General features: G+C 47.0%; 1 protein-coding gene across 1 annotated transcript in view; it reads left to right on the top strand.

Annotated features, from left to right (window-relative positions):
• The window catches only part of GPC3 (glypican 3), a 141,803-nt gene extending 122,943 nt beyond the window's left edge, over positions 1-18,860 (top strand). Inside the window, exon 8 of the mRNA XM_069867321.1 lies at positions 17,234-18,860. Coding sequence (XP_069723422.1) covers positions 17,234-17,409 — 176 coding nt within the window. The 3' untranslated portion in view covers positions 17,410-18,860. The remainder of the gene's footprint in view (positions 1-17,233) is intronic.
• Positions 18,861-19,324: the final 464 nt, after the last annotated feature.

Genomic DNA, 19,324 nt, shown 5'->3' with positions numbered 1-19,324 from the left:
TGGAAGCCACCATTTACTGGAAGACTTTCAGAGCAGTTTGAGCCCTAAAGGGAAGATGATGGGAAATACTGAAATACTCTAGAGTGCCTTAAAAATCCTGACCTCTCAGTTCACCTCTTCAAATTTGAACAAATGTGTTAAGTTTTATATAGGATACTGTGGCAATGACCTAGCAGTGTGAGTTGCAGCATCTCATTATGGCAGCAATCGAAGGCTTTGAGGAGCTGGTGTTTACTTAGTTGTGGTTGAGTGAGAACCTACATGCCAGCAGTCTCTTTACCTGAGATTTAATGGGTTCCTACTTGCTGCAGATAGGAGCATCGTATTCATGAAAATCAGTTTTTATATCTTTTTATAAATAAATGTATGTATCTATGAACCAGTTGAGCCTCATTGAATGAAGCATCTAGAAGATGTCTAGATCTTTCCAGACAGCAATGCTCTCTGGAAGGACATGAGTTGTGTAGCCTGGGTGGAGAAAAAGGTATTTCCTGAGGTGAGGCGCTCAAAATTAAATCAATGGGGAGACCAATCTGAACTGGTGCATGAGCGTGATCCTGGAGCCTGGTGCTGGTGCTTGATAGTCTTCAGCAAAAGAAAAAACAGACCTGCCCAAAAAGCAGCTTATCTTTTTAGTCCTTGCCAAAAAGATATCAGAAATAGGGAAAGGGATGCTCCTCCAGAGAAATCTCTCAGGATTCACATTTCTTTCTTTCCCTCTTCTTCCCACCCCTTACTTTGCAACTGAAAATAATATACATTTGGGTCTGGGCTGCAAATCATTCGTCAGTCGGTGTATTACTAGGACATGTTTGGTTACTGAGTCAACACTGCTCCAGAAACAGGGGATTCATCATCTGTCAGGCAGAAGCTCTCTTCGACTGTTGTGCATTAGCCATGACCTGTGGGTGCACATCTGCTGGGGCTGACACCAGGAGAAACATGAACTGAACCAGGTGTGTCTGTCCCGGCACTGGCTCGCCTGATTCCCAGGTGGACCTCCACCAGACCCCCGACCCCTTGCGCAGCTGGGATGGATGAGCTGTGAACTGGAGGAGAGATGTCCACCTTCCCACGTGGCAGCTGCCGACGGGCTGTGCTCTGCTTTCGCCATCCATCCCCAGTCTCAGAGGTATCCAGGGCTTTCATGGCTCTAAGGAGAGCCTAGATGGCTTTCTTCCATATCAACAAATTGCAGGCAGCCAAGTGCTTCTGAAGTTTGCCAGCCTTGCCAGCATTTCTGAGTCTATGCTGTGTCTCTCTTGGGGCAAAACCAGCTTGAACCCCGAATTTAACCTTCCCTTATGTTGTTTTTAGGGTAGTTCAGAAACTTTCTGATGGGAAGACTTTGTGTTGGAAAATGCCTCTGCTGGAACTGTGATGCAATGAAGTGTGCTAGGTTTTGGATAGTTTTGTTGTTGTTGTTTTAGAAATAAATTGAAAATTCTTTCTCAGCTCCTTGTAGCAGGGCAATGCAGGAGCAGCCTGTCAGCTTTTATTCCAGCACAGCTTCTTGTCTAAAAGTCTACTTGTGATTGCCTTTTTAATTATACCACCAAAATCAATGAAATCCAAATGAATTGACTGGATTTTGTTGGAGTGGTATGTTTTTGCCTCCCCAAGATTTTTTCAAACACAGAAAATTTGGATGTGTTTTGCCTTTGTTCTGCTTTGGAGCAGTAGCACGTTCCCTGTTTTCTGTGGGAATGGAAATCTGGCATTTTGACCAGCTTCTGTTGTTTCAGAAAATGTTTTCAGTGGTATTTGGGGCTCTTGACAACATCTTGCTGTCTGCTCCTGCTTTCCGTTTGCTCTTTGGTTCCCGCAGGACCTGGGATGATGCTTACCCTTCTCTCCTATAGGAAGCTGAGTCTGCACCCAGCGCGAATCTTGAATGCAAACCCAACAGTGCCTTTCCTTTCCCACACCTTCCTTCCTCCAAGGGATCTTTCTGTGTATCCCAACTCTGAGCAGCTGTGAGCTGTTTCCCAAAGCGCTGCCTTGGGGCTGGCTCATTGCCGGATGCTGAAGGACCTTGTGCACTGCTGTGCGCTGCTGCATCCCTTGGCTGGCTGCTCCCTTGCAAGGTTATATGCCATGACATGTGGGGACATGTGTATTTTGGTGGTAGGTACTACCTGCTGCTGTGGGACCCTGCTTGCTGTGGGCTGCGTCGTGTTTGGCAGCTGGACAGACTGCCAGGACTTCTGTCACCTTCTCGCTCCAGTGCAGGAGTCCCTGCAGGATTTCTAAAATGTAAATTACCACTGCAATGTGATACACATCCTTTTTCTTCCTCTTTTTTTTTCCTGCATGCTTCCTGTTCTAATTCAGTATCTTGAGTCCCTGTAAAATTGTTGGACTCAAAGTTGTTTTGGAGTTGCTTGTGTCCCATAGATACAGAGATGTTTCCTGCATGGGGAGGCAGACATCTGCTGCAGCCTGTTCTTGGACTCTTGTGTTAAGCAGACTGCAGTTGGCAGGTGGGAGCTGCTGGTTATTATCAGAGTCCGAGTAATATCCTCTGTCTCCCTGATAACTCTCCACCGGCTGCTCTGCAGCTTTGGTGCTCTGCTCTTCCTGTCTGGGATTCTATGTAGATCATTCCAGTAAAAAGTAAGTTAAAAAAAAAAAAAAAAGAAGTTTTGTGCTCCCCTAAGTCATCACAGAACAGAGCCTGCAATATCTCTTCTTTTTCTCTTGTTCACATAAATCAGCTGATAGGGCAAGCACAGAGACTATAAAAGAATGCATTTATACCTGCAAAGCTCTGCTCTCCCCTTCCCTCTAAGGGCAAACTTCCTCACTTGTGCTCTGATCTCTGTTGGCATGGAGCATCTGATGTGCTGCTGCCTTCTATTTCTTTTCCTGGCACTTGTAGCTTCATTTCTGCCTTTGCAGAGACTCCAATGGGCTCAAGGTGTGCCCAGCACTGGGTAGCCAACTCGTGGCTGTGCAGAGCCACCTCGCAGTTGCTGCATCAGCTGACTGTGGCTGCTTTTGCCAATGGACTGATTTTTCCAAATGTGGGACCAGATCTCAGGTGTGGGGAGGTCACAGTGGCAGCTGGTGCATTTGGGAGAGGTGTTTGTTTCGGATAAGCTGGATGTGCCAGGAGAGCTGCTGTGGCTGGGTGCAGAGAGGGAAGGCTTTGCACATGCCACGTTCCTCTCCTGAGTTCTGATGGGATGTTCCTACCTGGCTGTGGACTTTAGCTGCAGTCACAAAGCTTTCCCCTGCTGAGATGGTGTGTGTGTATCTGGGCAATTTTGGATCTTATAGGGAAAGAGGTCCTGAATCTGCCTTTTCCAGGTATCTCCTTGCCCTTTTGGACGCTTCCTTCCCACCTCCCATTTTCTTTATTTACTCCAGAAGCGTTGGGGGATGCTCTCTAGCCACTCCAGAAAATAAAGCTGAATGGCCCCACACCACTGCCCAAGATCTGCTGATGCTAGTATTTCTGCTGAATTAATACTAGCTAGTGGGTCACGTTTGATCTTGAAGGTTCAGCTTATGTCTCTCCATCAAGATTGTTCTCTAGCAGCAGCAAGTGGCTGAAGGCAGCAGAGGCAGCACGGCACCATGGGCAGAGGTGGGTCTGCTACAGCTTCGCGCACCCAGCTACAAGTGTCCCCCATGTGTAAGTAATTCCACCGAACTTGGTCCTCGGGCACCCCTGGAACGGATCACTGGCTTAAATGTCTTGCTGATGCTTAGTGCTATTAGCAGACGCTAAATAGGTCTTATTTAGTGGACTTAATTTATTAAATGAGGCAGCAGTACTCTCGGAAAAGGGAGCAAGCTTTAAATTTCCAGTTTCTGCTGGATCAGGCCCCTGGAGATCCGTGTGATTTGGTGCATTGGAAGTAGCGCTGTTGCAGTGACTCATAAACAGATGTGCCCAATTTACATTGCAGCTTAATACCTTTGTTTAAAAAAAATAAATGTTTTTTTCAAGACAAATGTGTTAAAGCAGATGTTTCCAGTAAAACAAATACTTGTATGATTTACAAACAACTTCCCACTGCCAGAACTCATTAGAAAATGTGGAAAAAAGGAAGAGGGTTTTGTGTACCAACAAAAAGATAAAATCCAGAAATAAGGACATAACAAGGAAGTATTTCTACAGATTGAATCAAAAGAACTGCTGTGTTTGGGTTGTGAAACAAAGGTTTGAGAAGGGAATTCAATTGCTAGTAACAGTAAGACTAACCCTGACCAGTTGCATACGTTAAGAAGCAGAAACCTGTCTGTAAAAATACTTAACCAGCTCCTGTTATACGGGGTAACTAGGACCACTGTGAGGAATTGTCTGGAGGTTCCTAAATCACTTCCATCCCATTGAAGCTTTCACTGAGAGACCAGACAGCTCTGGGACTGCACCGGCCCTAAAGCAAAGCAAAGGTGCAACCTCCGTAGCAACTCCTGCTCGGAGGGATCCCTCTGTGGGCACCTCCTCCCTGCATCCCATAGCTGGGGCTGGAAGATACTTCCTCTATGTCTGCCTTGATCACCAAGTCAGGCTTTCCAGGGCCTTGCAAACCTGCGGTGTCTGCACATTTCCTTGGGGGACTGTGCAGGGTTGTGCCTGTTCATCTGCTCCTCCCAGTTTTTGGAAGGCAAAGGCAGACATGTGCTGGGAAACTCTCGTCTCTGGTCTCTTCGGACCCGCTCTCCACAGTGCCTGCAAGCCTGGCACTCGTGTTACACACAATTCGACCCCCATGTGGTCTTAATGGGTTTCCCAGGCTGCAGCTGCGGCACAGCCACAATTTTTTGTCAGCTGCAATGGCTGGCAATCCCCCTTTGCCTTCCAGCTCTCCGCTGCGCAGGTATCATATTTTTTTTATGCACTTGTCACCTGTTTCATCTGGGCATTTGTAGCTAAAGGAACAGTGACTGTGGATATTAGTGGGTCAGCAGGCTGCTCATCAAAATCCTTCATTGCTTGGTGCCTGTGCCCTGGGCAAATGGCTTGACCAGCTTCTTCGAAGGCACAAAGTCATCCAGACAGGTGACTGCAGCATCATGGTTTCAGTCCCTGCCTTTCCTGGTAGCTCGTCTAATGCATCACAAGAGGTTTCTGGAGCGACTGAAACTGCATGAGTCCCATGTGATGCGTGTGGGTTTGTGTGCCTTGGGGCACAACAACCCTATGCAGTGCTACAGACTAGGAGAAGTCTGTCTAGAAAGCTGCCTGGAGGAGAGGGACCTGGGGGTGTTGGTTGACAGCGACTGAACATGAGCCAGCAGTGGCCCAGGTGGCCAAGAAGGCCAATGGCATCTTGGCTTGGATCAGAAACGGCGTGACCAGCAGGTCCAGGGAGGTTCTTCTCCCTCTGTAGTCGGCACTGGTGAGACCGCTCCTCGAATCCTGTGTTCAGTTCTGGGCCCCTCACCACAAGAAGGATGTTGAGGCTCTGGAGCGAGTCCAGAGAAGAGCAACCAAGCTGGTGAGGGGGCTGGAGAACAGGCCTTATGAGGAGCGGCTGAGAGAGCTGGGGGTGTTTAGCCTGGAGAAGAGGAGGCTGAGGGGAGACCTCATTGCTCTCTACAACTACCTGAAAGGAGGTTGTGGAGAGGAGGGTGCTGGCCTCTTCTCCCAAGTGACGGGGGACAGGACGAGAGGGAATGGCCTCAAGCTCCACCAGGGGACGTTCAGGCTGGACATTAGGAAAAAATTTTGCACAGAAAGGGTCTTTGGGCACTGGAACAGGCTGCCCAGGGAGGGGGTTGAGTCACCTTCCCTGGAGGGGTTTAAGGCACGGGTGGACGAGGTGCTAAGGGGAATGGTTTAGTGTTTGATAGGAATGGTTGAACTCGATGATCTGGTGGGTCTCTTCCAACCTGGTTATTCTATGATTCTATGATTCTATGACCCAGCGAAGAATGCCGGCTCTGCAAATGCTGCAGTGAGGGTGGTTTCTGGAGCATCTCAAAGCACCTGTGCATGTCAAGGTGCCTTCCTGCTGGCAGAGCTGCTGGAGACATCCCTCACAGCTGGCTTGGTTGGGAGGATGGGCAGAAAAAGGCAGCTTGGTGGTCTTCTACAGCCTGTCCCAACTAGGGAGGGGTGACACGGCAGGCTGGCAGCCAGCAGCTTGTGAAGAAGCAACAAGAATGATTTGAGGAGCTTCTGTTGTTTCTTAGTGTCTCATCAGGGCTTGAAGTTCATCATTATGGAAAATGACCCGCTAAGCATTAGAGGACTTCTAGGGTGTCCTCAGGATTAGGGGCTGAGTGGGTGCGCTGCAGGATGGCTGTGGGACGGGACTGCTCCTTGCCTCCCTGCTCCCTAGTGTCTCTCTGGTTTCCATGCCTTGCTGTAAAGATTGTTTTCAGAGCAAAACCTTCAACAGGGGAACCTGCTGGGACATGTCCAGAGGAATGAGAAGCATCCCAGGAGGAGGAGACTGCTCCTGCAGAGTGACTCGGGGTGCTCAGAGGTACTTTTCCCAGATGGTCCATCAGTTCTTGTGAAGCCTCGTTGCAACCTTTGCTCAGTTTTACCTATTGGTGAATGGAAGCTTGTGCTTGGCGCTCGGGAATTGTGAGGCTTCGGTGCTTAATTAATTTCTGTGAAGCAGAGGGCTTAATTAATACCTGCAATGTGTTTTGAGACCCTTGGGTGAAAGGCAGCGTGCAGTTGCTGTGCTTTGCCTTTGCAGAGCAAAACCTCAGAGCTGGATCACCACTCTCTGGTACCATGTGCATGGTACAGACGTAGCCCAATACATCTCATCCCCTCTGTGCTATGATGATCCCAGACCGGTGCAAATTGTCACAGGGACATGGAGCCAAGTGGAGGAAAATATCTCCCTTTGCTCCTTAAAAAGGGGGCATCTCCATCTGCTTTCCTGGTGTTTCTACACAGGCCTTTGTAATTTGTTGCTGAAATACCTTAATTTTCAGACATTTCTTCAAACACAGAGGGAAAATCACCATTAGTTGTTTAGTGTTCATTTTAGATTAAACCATCCTGCAAAGACTAAGCAAACTAGGTGAAAAAAGGAGTATATTTTGGTACCTTAAGGGCAACCAGACAGATTTCCTTCTTGTTACCTGTAAAGGCTTTTTTCTCACTCTCAGCACTGTTTTTGTGAGCGTTAAACATAAAGGAGAGAACAACAGATTGCAGGTACGTTAGTTCCAGCACAATCAACTGTCATTATTTAAAGAAGATGCTTTTAACCAGGTCTTTAAAATTATCTCCTTGTTTATCAATTGTCAGGTGTAAAACTGTGTGCCGTACAGAATTGTTCGCTGTCACACGCCGTCCTGATGCCATCGCACCCGCTCACGCTTTGGGTGATCTGCAGACATTTTACACCACTTGCCAGCGAGCATTAACAGAAATAAATTAACGCTTTAAAAGCATAAGTGTTGTATTTCATAGGAGTCAGGCAGGACATTTGGAAGGGAAAGAAATGTAAATAGAATGAAATTCTTAAGCAAGATTATTGATATGACAGGACTAAAGGGCTTGGGATTCTGTGAAAAGTGCCTCTTTTCATCCCTCTAATAAGACCATTACTTGCACTCGGGAATATTTTAAGGTCCTTTTCATGCTGAATCTGGAGTTGAGCATGCTTTGCATTTCAAGCTTTGTCTATGAATCAGTAGAAGCCAAAGTTATTTCTGCTTTAAAATAACAGGAGCAGGGAACAGCTAATCTCTTTTCATTCTGAGTCCTTACATTATTTTACTGGACAGAGTTTGTGTTGGCTACAAAACAGGGCATTCACAAAATCTATGAGAAGGAATTTAGACTAAGAATGAAGCCTAGATTGCAGTATGCATAAAGACTCCTTCTCCTAAGGCCATTAAGAAATTCCAAATTTGAGCTATTTTGAACAGTGACATTAAATTAGCCTTGCTAATTCCAGTAATTCAAGCCGATGGCTGAGTTTACAAATCTACTAGATGAGCCCTTCCCATAATTACAATCTCAATGTGCTTTTCAGCTAAGGTGAGTTGGCACAAAAAAAAAAGATAAATAAATAAAAAAGAGGAAAATGCTCTTTCTGTTCTGGCTTTTGAGATGAATATCTCTAAAGAACAGTTTACTGGCTGTATTGCGCCAAGAAGACGTCCCCTGTCCTGGACTGGTAAGTTCATTTTGCCTCTAATGTGCAAGTGAAATGTAGAAAGAGACTGGATTTTTCCCTGCTTTGTTTTTTCTGTTGTCTCTATTCAAAGGAGCATTGATGCTGCTGGTGCTTGTATGTGATCCTTGTTTGGTTTTTAATTGTTTATTTACAGGTAATAGTTCCTACTGGGAAAAGAAAGAATTTAACTGTGTTAGCCTCTTTTTGGGGGGGAAAGCACAACCTTTGGTGAATAAATTCAAGTTAGAGCAGGTGGAGCAAGGATACAAAGCAGCAACCCCCCCCTTATTCCTCAGGAGAAGTTGGTTTAAGGATCCTAATACAGCTAGATGTTCCCAGAGTGGTGGAAAGGTTTTGAGGATATGTTTTCAAAGCCATAAGGCACAAAAGCATGAAATAAATAAAAATTGAGTGTATTATTTAAAAGAGTGTTAATTTTATTAGAGCTGAGCTAATACAAGGGTGAGCATAAGTGTCGACATCAGTACTTAACTTGGGCTACAATGTTCATAAAATGTCCTTTTGATCAAGCTGTGTTTTGACCCTTATTCTATGAGCATCATCAAAGTGACCTAAATGTAGCTCCAAACAGGCTTTTGTAGCTGCAGGAGTCCTTGAGCAATAACAGGTCAGGAACTTGAATGCGTACTCTGCCGGGAATGCTAATATTGCAATCTTTTTTTGTTGTTGTTGTTCCAAGTAAGAATGAAAGCACAAAACCTCACACAAAATAAAAATTGCCAACAGAAAATTGTCTTGCTACCATTGACTGTGGATACTCGAGTCAAAATATTCCACAAAATGCTGATTTTAGTCTCTCAGAATAATAATGGCATGGTTACTAAATATTGTAATATCTTTGGCACGTGACTGTTTGACCTTGTTCCTGTTGATGATGTCGCTGTTGGCACAGCCAAGTGGAACATCTTGATTTTTAGAAGAGCCCTTTGATTCTGCTCAGCACCCGTAGGGCTGGGTGCAGCTCCTGCAGCTCACAAACACACAGCAGTCCACTGCATGGTCCCACAGAGTCTATTCAGATCTCCTACCATTGAGGCATGTTGCCCATAGGCTCGGGCACATGCAGCAGGTAATGCCCCAAAATAGTGCTTAGGGCAAAACCTGGTGCTGTTTTCAGGGGCTGAAGGGAGCTGCTGTTGCTGCCTGAGGCCAGGGTGATGGCCCAAGCGCGGCAGGGCATGAGACCATCTCTTTTTTTCTGGGAGAGTATGGGAGGAGGGAGGCTGAAATGCAATTCTAGATTTCCAGGAAACTTTTATCTCTAATCTCTGTAATCCATTTTAGAGAGGATTTTGTATTTTTCAGGGGATTTACAAACTGGATTATGTAGCCTTTTTATTTTGATTTTCCACTGCGATTGTGACATTCCTGAGACTAAGCTGTGAGTGCTATGGATAGGATGGAGGGGAAGGCGTTTTTGGACTTGGACCTCTTGCGTTGTCATCTCCTTGTTTCACTGCTTAGCTGATAGCCACTCGCTGTGCTCATGGCTATGTCCCCAGAGCAATCTGGATGCTCCCACAGGAGCCACATGGCCCTGTCCCCAGTACTGTCCGTGGCTGCATGTACAAGGTGCCAGGCAGGAGCCCAGGGCTGATCCCCTCCCTCTACTACTCTCTCCTCCTGGAGTAGGAACAGCCAAGATGGTCTCCTAGGGCTCTGCCATGGTCCCAGCTGCAAGCACTGGTTTGATGAGGTCCCAGACACAGGTTCCCAAGCATGATGAAGAGCTCTTTAGTCTCTAGGAGAAAGAGCAAGTACGCTGAGATGGATCTGGCACAGCCCGAGCACCACAGCCCCTGTGTCCTGGGGCTCAGCTGGGATGATGCTGAGTTTTCCTTTGGAGCTGCCACTGCTCTTCATCTCTAGCTTTTGGCACCATCGTTCCACTGGTGCTTTGGAACCAGGGCTTGTTCTCAGTCTGTGAGGGAGACAGGAGGCAGGAATCAACCTCCTGTTTGTGGGTATGCAGCAAAGTTTAGTTTGGGTCTTTCTCTGCAGCCATGCAGAAGGCCTGAGACATGTTCAAGTCTGTTTTCTGAACGCGGTGAGTCACAAAGGAAGATGTTAGATGTTCTTGGGTGCTGTAACACCACTATGGGTTTTCTGATCAAGCATTGAGAAAGTCCTTCTGCCCTGAGGGCTGCTTTTAGCAGCTAGCATCTGAAAGGCAGGGACAGTTGCTATTCCACTTAAGACCTTGTATTGATGTGTCTTGCTACTACATGAATGCCACTAAATGTCCTGAGCCTGGAGAGCTGAAGGCCAGCAGGTAACAAGCAAGAGCTGCCTGTCCTGGTCGTATCCAAAGAGCTTCTGGGGGGAGCACAGACGAAGGAGGAAATTTCAGTTTGATGTCATGATGTTGCTTTTGGTCATTAGAGGAAATGCAAAGCATTTAATTTTGCTCTGCTGTCACTGTGAATGTTAGCTGCCAAGATCAAGACTATACTGAGATGCCTGTCCTGAGGTGACAGTAGAGTGATCAGAAGAGATTGCTTTGTGGATTTAGACCTTGAAGGTCTCTAAAGAGGGAGAGGATAACTATGTCTGGCTGGGCTGAGGTATGTGGGGGATCTGCAGGATCATTCCGTGACCCAGTCCTATATTTCTGCCTCATAAATCACTTTGCTTCTATTCGTACTCTTCTGTTTATAGCTTTTCCTCTTTTCCTTTCTTGACTTCTGCCCTAGGAGATGCTTTTGGCTGTCCATATTCAGCTCCTTGTTTTGCAGTTCTTCTGAGTTTCTTTATGTAGCACCTCTTTTTCTGGGCAGTACAGCTGGATATCAGACCAGGGTATGCTGCTTCATCATCAAAGTACAAAGGCTCTGGCACTTCCAATTAATAATGCTAATGAGATGTGTTAATTTTTAATAGATTACATGAGTGCATTTTGCTAAACACGTTTTTGTGGCTCTGCTCTGTAAGTGCAATTCAGAAACTCTTTAATTTGCTGCCAAGGGGAAAATGATTAATGCAATTGCAGACGCCAAATTCTCTTTGGGGTAAATCTAGAGCACACCAAGGAGCAAAGAGGAATTTAATTAGTACATTTTCAAAGTAAACAGAGGCTCAGGTTGTAAATGATAGACCTTTCTTGCCACCAGCCTCTGGCCAAGGTGGGGTGGAGGAGTAGTTGCTGGAACTGGGGTCGTGGTGCAGCCCCGCTGCCCGTATCATGTGATGTGTTGTGCTTTTAGGGTTGTTTTGTCCCTTTGCCTCATTGAAAGCTTGAGGACATCCACGGATGGGGCTTTTGTGATAGGACTGGAGGTGGGGAGTTGGGGTGTGTGTGCCAGCTGCTTTGCAGAGCTCATGGCCAGTTGCCTCGTGTACCCCAAGAGCAGCTTGTTGCACCGCTGGCACGGGGCTGCGCTGCAGCTTCCTCAGCTCTCTGTGCTGGATGAATTGATCCCTCCAAATCCACCTGGCTTCTGTCTTCCAGATTGTTTCAGTCCTAGGGCAACATCCCCTGAATCGGTGCTGGTTTTGTGGTGGTGCCTGCGGTGTTTGGGTTGCTCGTGAACACAGGCTGCAGGCCATCAGCAGCACGCCAGCAGCAGGATGTGTTGAAGAGGCAAATGGGGGAGAAGTCTTGGTTTGCAAATCAGCAATCCCAAATCCCTTGGGTTTCTGCCCAGGAAGTCGGTTTTACCGCTCTCTCCTGAGCTGTGCCAGACTCCCTTGACCACATTGCCGGCAGCAGCGGGATGGTGTCGAGCTGGATTTTTTTCTTCTTTTTTTTTTTTTTTCCCAAATCCATATTGCCAAGAGCCGCACCTCCTAAATTGCTGTGGAGGAGGTGGAAAAGCAGAGGCACAAGACCATGCCTATGCTGCACATCCATCTTGGTGATCTCGCAGCTGTGCCAACACAAGCATCGTGGCCAGCCCCGGCTCAGCACTTTAATTACGCGCCGGCGCGGCCGCACCTATGGCTGGGCTGCTGCAGCGCGTTACGCAAGAAGACAACTGGCAAACCTGTTGGTGCTCCAGGATTTTAGCGGTAATAAGCCAGAGGGTAAAACCTCCCTGGTGAGATGAAACCATGCTTGGCTAGGTGTTTGGAAGATGTTAAGGTGTTTTGGAGAAGCAGAGGGTTGGGGAACCTGGCAATCGCTGTGCGGCTGTGGCTCCATGGATGGATTCAGATGTTGTCTTTGTGGATTCAGAGACTGGTTGCAGTATAAGCAAACAGCTCATACTACATGAAGGCCAGGTAACTGGAGGATGAGGTGAACAGAGCTTTTGGTGTTCCAAAAGGAAGAATTTGGGGTGAAATTGGACTATTATTCTAGATTTCAGATGCAAACACCTGTGAGAGTGGAGTGGTTGGTGCTGTAGAGATGGAGAGAGCTGGTAGCCAGGGTTAAGCAGTCTGGTCTATGGGATAAGAGGCTCTTACTCTTCCCCTCGTAAGGAGTCAACAGCTTGGGCTTGAATGAAGTATCTCTCCCTTTAAGAAATCTAGTCTTGCTTTGGAATCTTCTGCATCCATTGGCAATTTGTTCTCCATGCTGCTGAGGCTTGCTGCTTAAAAAAATTAAATAAAGCAGCGCATCCCAGAGACTGTCATTCTTGTTGGTGATGGTAGCATGTGCTTTCCTAAACCAGTCCTGAAGGACACACACAGGCAGATGTTCAGAGCTGACCTCAAGAGCTGCAGGAGCTTGCCAAGGTGCCCTACTTGTGTCTGACATTTCTGCTTGGTGTTTTGTGCTTATTGGAAACATGTGGTCACGATCCATTCAGTAGTCCCTTCACATTACAGAGTTTCTATCATTTGCAAACATGGGCCATCACCGGGTCCTTGAAAGTGCTTTGGTGCTCTCGGCAGCCTCGTTTGGTGAACGTACTGCATTAGGCGCAATGGTTTTGCCTGGAAGGGGATCCTCTTTGCGCCCATGGCCGCCGTACAAGGCACCAGCAGAGCTATTGAGTGACACCACACAGTGGTTTTCATGCATGGCCATCTCTTACTACTCTGTTACTATATTAGGTCCATCACTGGAGCCACCTGCTGGGGCAGACTTGGCAGGTGGGCAGCCCAGATGCTTACTGTGAGATGCCATTCCCTGGCTCTGGGCTCTGAGCAGCAGCCGAGCCAGCCTGTAGGAGTCAAGCACTGTCCTCTTGGAGGTCATTTGAGGGAGTGGCATTTGCTAGCAGTTCTTTACTTAAGACCGTGTTGCCCTTTTAGAGGGAATAGAGGTGTTTCGGTACACAGTAGTGGATTTGGCACAGGAATGCCTGCTTGCCAGTACTCATCCTCCTGGCTTCTTTCGCACCAGCTGCTGTGGGGTTTATTATACCAACTCAAACCCCAACCTCCTCCCACTTTAGCCGCCTTTTGTAGCCGTCTCCAAAGCTGGTGTGGTTCAGCAAGAAGAGCTTTTTAACGATTCCTGCCCGATAAGCTTGTGCAGAGTCGGTACGCCTAATTCTAGTCCTAATCCACGGAAAAATGCTGCCGCTTTATTTTGTGGATGCGGAAAGTGCATGTTGTAGAGCTGGCGGTAGGTTTTGTCATCCACGCTGTGAGACCATTGAAGCTTTTGCCGTCCTGGGAGCACAGCGCAGCAGCTTTGTGTTAGAGGGGCTTTTGTTACAAAAGATGCTTCCGGAGGGACCGGCTTGTGTTCGGCTGGAGACCTTTCACCAGCTGCGTAAGGACTCCGGGAAACGGCACAGCACGCTCAGCTTGCATGCAGGAAAAAAAAAAAAAAACAACAGAGCTAATGATTGACTATTATTTTAAGGGGATTATCTAATCCGCAGCCCAGAGGACAAGAGGGGCCAAAATGAGTGAAGATTGAATACATAATTAGTGCAGATTGTTGGTAATACCCTCTGGACTCCAACTGATTATAAACAGAAACAGATTTTTCTGATTCCCCCCACCGCCCAATAAAGCTTTTGCAGGGCAAAGGGCCACTGTGAAGCAGAAACTGTGGCAAATTAAGTGGGTGTTCACGGCTGGGGCAGCAGAGACCTTCACGCAGTGGATGGCTGGGGAGCGGGGAGGCAGGGGAGCAGCTTCTCTTGGGTTATTTAGCAGCGTAAAGGCAGAGTTTTGAGTGGAAGTGACCAAAATGGTGTGTGCAGGAGGTTAGTTTCAGTTACTCCACCAGCTCTACTGCGGCTCTTTCCCTGGTGTCGGGGCTCCTTCTCTCCCGGTAGCCGTGGGAGCAGGAGGTGCAGGGATGCAGCGAGGAGCGGACAAACTGCACGTCCTGTTGAAGGATGGAATTATAATGAGCCTCTGTTTAGAAATACCTGCTTAGGAACATTTGCTAATTGAGATTCCTCAATTTTAATAATAGTAATAATAATTTATTTATGACGTTGTTATTGCCTGGACCTAGTTATCAGCTGCCTCAGGTCTGTTAGAGGCAAAATTAGTTTTTTCCTTTATTCCTATGTACCAAAGGTCATAAGTAGTTAAGCGAAAGGGATTTGCAAGAGTTACAGAGCCATTGCTAATACAAAATAAAGGACATATGGCTAAATCCAGCAAGCCTAAAAATACAATTGGGCACAAATAACCTCGAGAAGGAAACAATGGAAGGGATAGTTAAAACAAATGTCACGCCCAAGACCTAAATTTCTAAAGCAGTTAAACTAGGCTAGGAAAATGTAATAGCTCTCAACTCTCTGATGCCAGGAGTGTTTCTATTCACTTCTCTGTAATGTGAACAAAAAGGACAAATGAGAGAATTGCCATTCCCATTTGGGTGAAATTCCATGATTTCAAAAGTTGCCCTTACTCAGGCTCAGGTGAAATCTCAGAATTTGAAAGTTTTACATGTAAAAGAATGTGTCTGAAATTATAATTTCTGTGTGCGTTGGCTGAATATACACAACACGATTCTGCTGCTGCATTGTGAACGCACAGGAACTCGCATCTCATAAATTACAACCTTGCAGAATGAGACTTTAAATGGGAGCGACAAAATGCTTTGTGCTCTTAAGGACCTTGCTGAAGCACTCTTTTGTTTCAGATTTATTTCCTAAACTGAAGGCAAGAGTCATTACTTAGTTCCTGTGGATTTTTTTTAGCTCTGCTAGGATGTCTAATAAGACTATTCTTCCCCAATAGCTCTGCCCACCAGCTGTAGATCGCTGGCCTGGAAGCACACAGGTACCTGATGGTACCGTGTGCCCATGGGGCATCTTTTAGGCTTTAGGAATCTTTGGAGTGTGTGGAAACAAATTCCAAACCACACCACGGCAGGCCGTCTTTGACCTGAGGGGATGTTGTACCAATTGAGGAGTCTTGTGTAAAGCGACCAACTGCGAAATAATCTGCTGTGATTTTATTAACTCAAGGTCTCTTCACTTATTCTGCGGAAATGAGCTTGGGGAAAATAAGATGGTGCAGCCAGGCTGCTCCCAAAGTGCCCCAAAACCTGAGCATCCTTTTTGTCAGAGGGACTTTTTCTTTCTGTGCTTGGAATGAAGCACAGGATGGGCAGAGGTGACCTCCAGGCACATCCCGTTCAGGTTGGCACCTTTTCCTGCTCTGCCTGTGGGTGGGCAGCTCTGGAGGACAGCAGCGTATCTGTACTATTCAGAAGAAAAGCAGGAAAGCTGTGGAGAAGAGGAATCCCAGTATCCGTGAGGGTCTTCTGGAGAAATTAGAGCTTACCAGGAGGGTTTTGCTTGCACCTGGCCCTTTGTGTGGGTGGGTATCTGTTCCCTTTCAGCCATTTATGCTCCTCTTTGATGACCTGGGCTGACTCACTTGTCACGGTAACATTGTTATGCTTTTGTTTTGCAGTGTTTGGGTATTTTTGATTAAGAAATACTGCCTGTTTGCCTTGGCAGTGGTGCTCGTTGGATTGATGTGGTGTTTTTTAGCTAGAGTGTTTATTCAGCCTCTTGGATTCTTTCTCAGGGGTGGGGTGGGATGATCCAAACCCATCAGTATGCTTGTGATCCACGAGGGCTTGTGAAAGGCTTGAGCCAGGGTCTCTTCTGATGGAAACCACCAGCTTCCTCCACTTCCAAAGGCCACGCTCTGGGGATGAAATGAACAGGCTTAACTGAAGGAGACAGCAGTAGCATGAGAAGGGGAACAAGGGACCTGTTGCCTTGAATCAAGCATGTGGACACCCTCTCGATCCAGGTGATTGGCAGGTACAAATGCCCCAGGTCAGTTTGGCTAATGGCATCTTAAAATGCCTTTTACTTTTCGTTCTTGGTCCTGAGACTTGCTGGTTTCTTGATTTTCCACTTTGTCTATTTGGACTTTTTTTATTCTTCACTATCCCAGGGAGACAAGGACAAATGTGACTTACTGCTCAGCAGGTCCCTTGCAGCCAGTGATGGATTGTCACGAGTTTTTCCCCATTAATGTTATGATCCCCTGCCATGACTATTAAAGCTTCTATACTGGACATTTTCTTGGTCTGTAGCTACCGTGTGCTTCATCTCAAAGTCCCAGTGTTGCAACACCAGCATGCCTGGGGTGCATAAACTATCCAAATTCCTTGCTCTCCAGAGTTTTGATGAGGTGGACAGGGGATGGATGTGTTGTAAGTGCTGTAAGGAACATATTTCGCTCTCACTTATGAAAAACTGCAGAAAAACGGAGCTTCTCAAGTCTTTCAACCAAGTTGTATTTGGTAAGCAAAGCCTTGTGCTGGCTCTGGGTTCAGAGGGTCTATTTGTGCTTGCCTGGATTTCCTCACTCCTTGCTGTGTCTGGGGAGCAGACATGATTTGCATTTGTAAACACCTGCACTGAAGACCAGCTCTTTTTTCTTGGAAGTCACTCTCCAGGAAGCTAGATCCCCTTATCTCTTTTGATTTCTTAATGGGGCACCTTATATTTGTAATTCGTTGGTCTTTTCAAGCGTAAGCTTTGGTGTAGGGTACTGGGAGGTGCTCTTGGACCAGGGCTGGGCACAGGGTTGACAAGATGTAAAGTTCTTCTGGCCTGTCCACCCGTGCTGCGATGTCTTTGACCGCCCTTGGACCCAGCTGATGCCAGCACGGGGTGCCCCAGGGACCCGAGTACTGGTGGGGGCTGGCTTTGCCATCCATCAGGATGCCAGCACTAGCTGCCTGTTGCTAAACACCTCTCTCCTTCTGCTTTCAGAGCTGGCCTATGACCTGGATATGGACGACACCTCTGCAAACAAGCAGCTTCTGAACCAGCAAAGCAAAGACGGCGCCACGGTCGCCAGCAGTGACCCCAGGAGTACAGTCGCCAGCCCTGGCCCTGCCGCTGCGATCACCCTGGCCCTGACACTGCTGCTGGGGCACTGGCTGTGAGCAGTGCCGGTGCCATCACTCTGTCTCTCCAAGCTTTTTTTTTAACGAGGAAGACATCAGGACTGTCTCCTGAACTATATGCACATTTCCAAAGACAGGGCGAATTAACTTGAGTCTGTTTTATAAAAGAACATACTATCTTCAAACAAAAAAACACCCCCAAAAAGTGTTTGTTTATGGTAAACTAGTAAATGCATAACAGTGCTTTTTAAAGATAATCCTGTTTAATAGAAGAAGGTTGATACTGAATTGTGTTCCTCATAGCTTTTGAAGACTGAGGTCTCCCTCGCTGTTGAGTTGAAGACCATATTTCATCTTCAGTTGTTCAAATGTGCATGGGGTACGATTTATGAAATACTATCAGCAAATATCAGACTCCTGATCCTAGTTGACTTAATACAAATTTTGTCTGTAGTTCAAGCAGTTTTTATACTTCAAATTCAAGGCTCACCCCTAGGAATCTGGCCAGGCAAATAATACAAATGGCATACGATGATGGGAGAGAGAAGGTCAGACTTAAGGCAGGAGGAAAGATATTGCAGAAGAGGAATTGTCATGCACTGGGATTGTCATGAAGACGTGCTCCTGTGGGCATGAAGCACGCTTGCATTGTGGCAAGTTGCAGGTGATTTTTCTGATTGCCTCTCAGCCAGGTCCTGTTAAACCCTTCAATGCAAGTGACTGGTCCCCTCCGGCATCCCTGTGGCCCAGTTTTATCCTTCAGAGGCAAAGCGCTTCCTTTCCCACGGGAAATCTGCAAACACAGCTCCAACCAAAGGACAGACGGTGTGGCTGTATGCGCCAGGCATTATGGGGATGAATAACAGGCATCCAACTCATTGTGCTGTGAGGGAGGAAAAAAGAAGGATTTTCGGGAGCCTGAGGCAGATGAGATCCTCACTCACGTGTTTCTTTGCATGTTACTTTACTTAAGCTATCTTTACAATAAAAGTCAGTTGCTCTATGAATGGTGTACTGGAAGCAGCCTCCCATGTGTGTGAGGCAATAAACTACCTTGTTGCTGGAGAGGGCAGCCTGGAAAGGCCATCAGTGCCTGGCTCGTGGGCACCATGGAAAGGCTTGGCTTAGTCAGATGAAGTGGATGGGCTGGGGCAAGGGAGTGTTTGGTTTGGTTCCTGGCCAAAATGGTTATATATTTCTATTCAAGATGCTGCCTTTATTGGAGTGACTATATCCCCGGTATCTTAAGCTGCAGTGTGTGCATGTATGCGTGCACGCACACACTCACATGCACGTGCATGCTTTAAATATTGATGTGCCTCAGACCTTTTGAAAGGTATGTTTGGGAGAAAGTAGATAAATCCGAACCATGCAATCAGATGGTTTGGAGAGTGGAATCTTTGCCTGTTTTTACTTGGAAGTGGTGGGGCTGATCTGGCTGAGGATGATTTGAAGCCCTGTGACAAGCTGTGGCACGGGGAGAGCTGGCTGCTCACCTCACTTCTCTCACTAGGGATTTTAACCCCTGATTCACTGCTCCTGATGGAGAGGAGTGGATCTGGGGTAAGCACTGGCGTGACCTGTTGGTTAGCAGTCCTCTGGGTTTCAAACCCCTTGTGTTCCACGCACACTGGGGTGGGCACTAGGGATGTTTGAGCAGCACTGGTGCTTTATGGTATTCCTTTAAGTGCTGAGCTTTTATATCCATGCCTGTGTGATGCATATTTGTGTATGCATATGTCTTTTACATCTTCACAAACCAAATTGCAGTCCTTTCTATCTCTTGGGATCGCCCTTCACCAGGGAACCCTCAGGTTGAAGTTCTGCCAGTGCATGGGGATGATGCAGAGGGGGAGCTGTTGACATTGCTGGTGGAGACATTTCTTGACCCTTCTGCTACTTTGCTCGTGCATTGGCCCGGCTCCTGCTACCATCCCTGTTCTCTGCACTGCAA

The sequence above is a fragment of the Phaenicophaeus curvirostris genome, chromosome 13 (assembly GCF_032191515.1).
Source record: "Phaenicophaeus curvirostris isolate KB17595 chromosome 13, BPBGC_Pcur_1.0, whole genome shotgun sequence".
NCBI classification, from domain to species: domain Eukaryota; kingdom Metazoa; phylum Chordata; class Aves; order Cuculiformes; family Cuculidae; genus Phaenicophaeus; species Phaenicophaeus curvirostris.
This window is presented reverse-complemented; position numbering and strand designations above follow the sequence as displayed.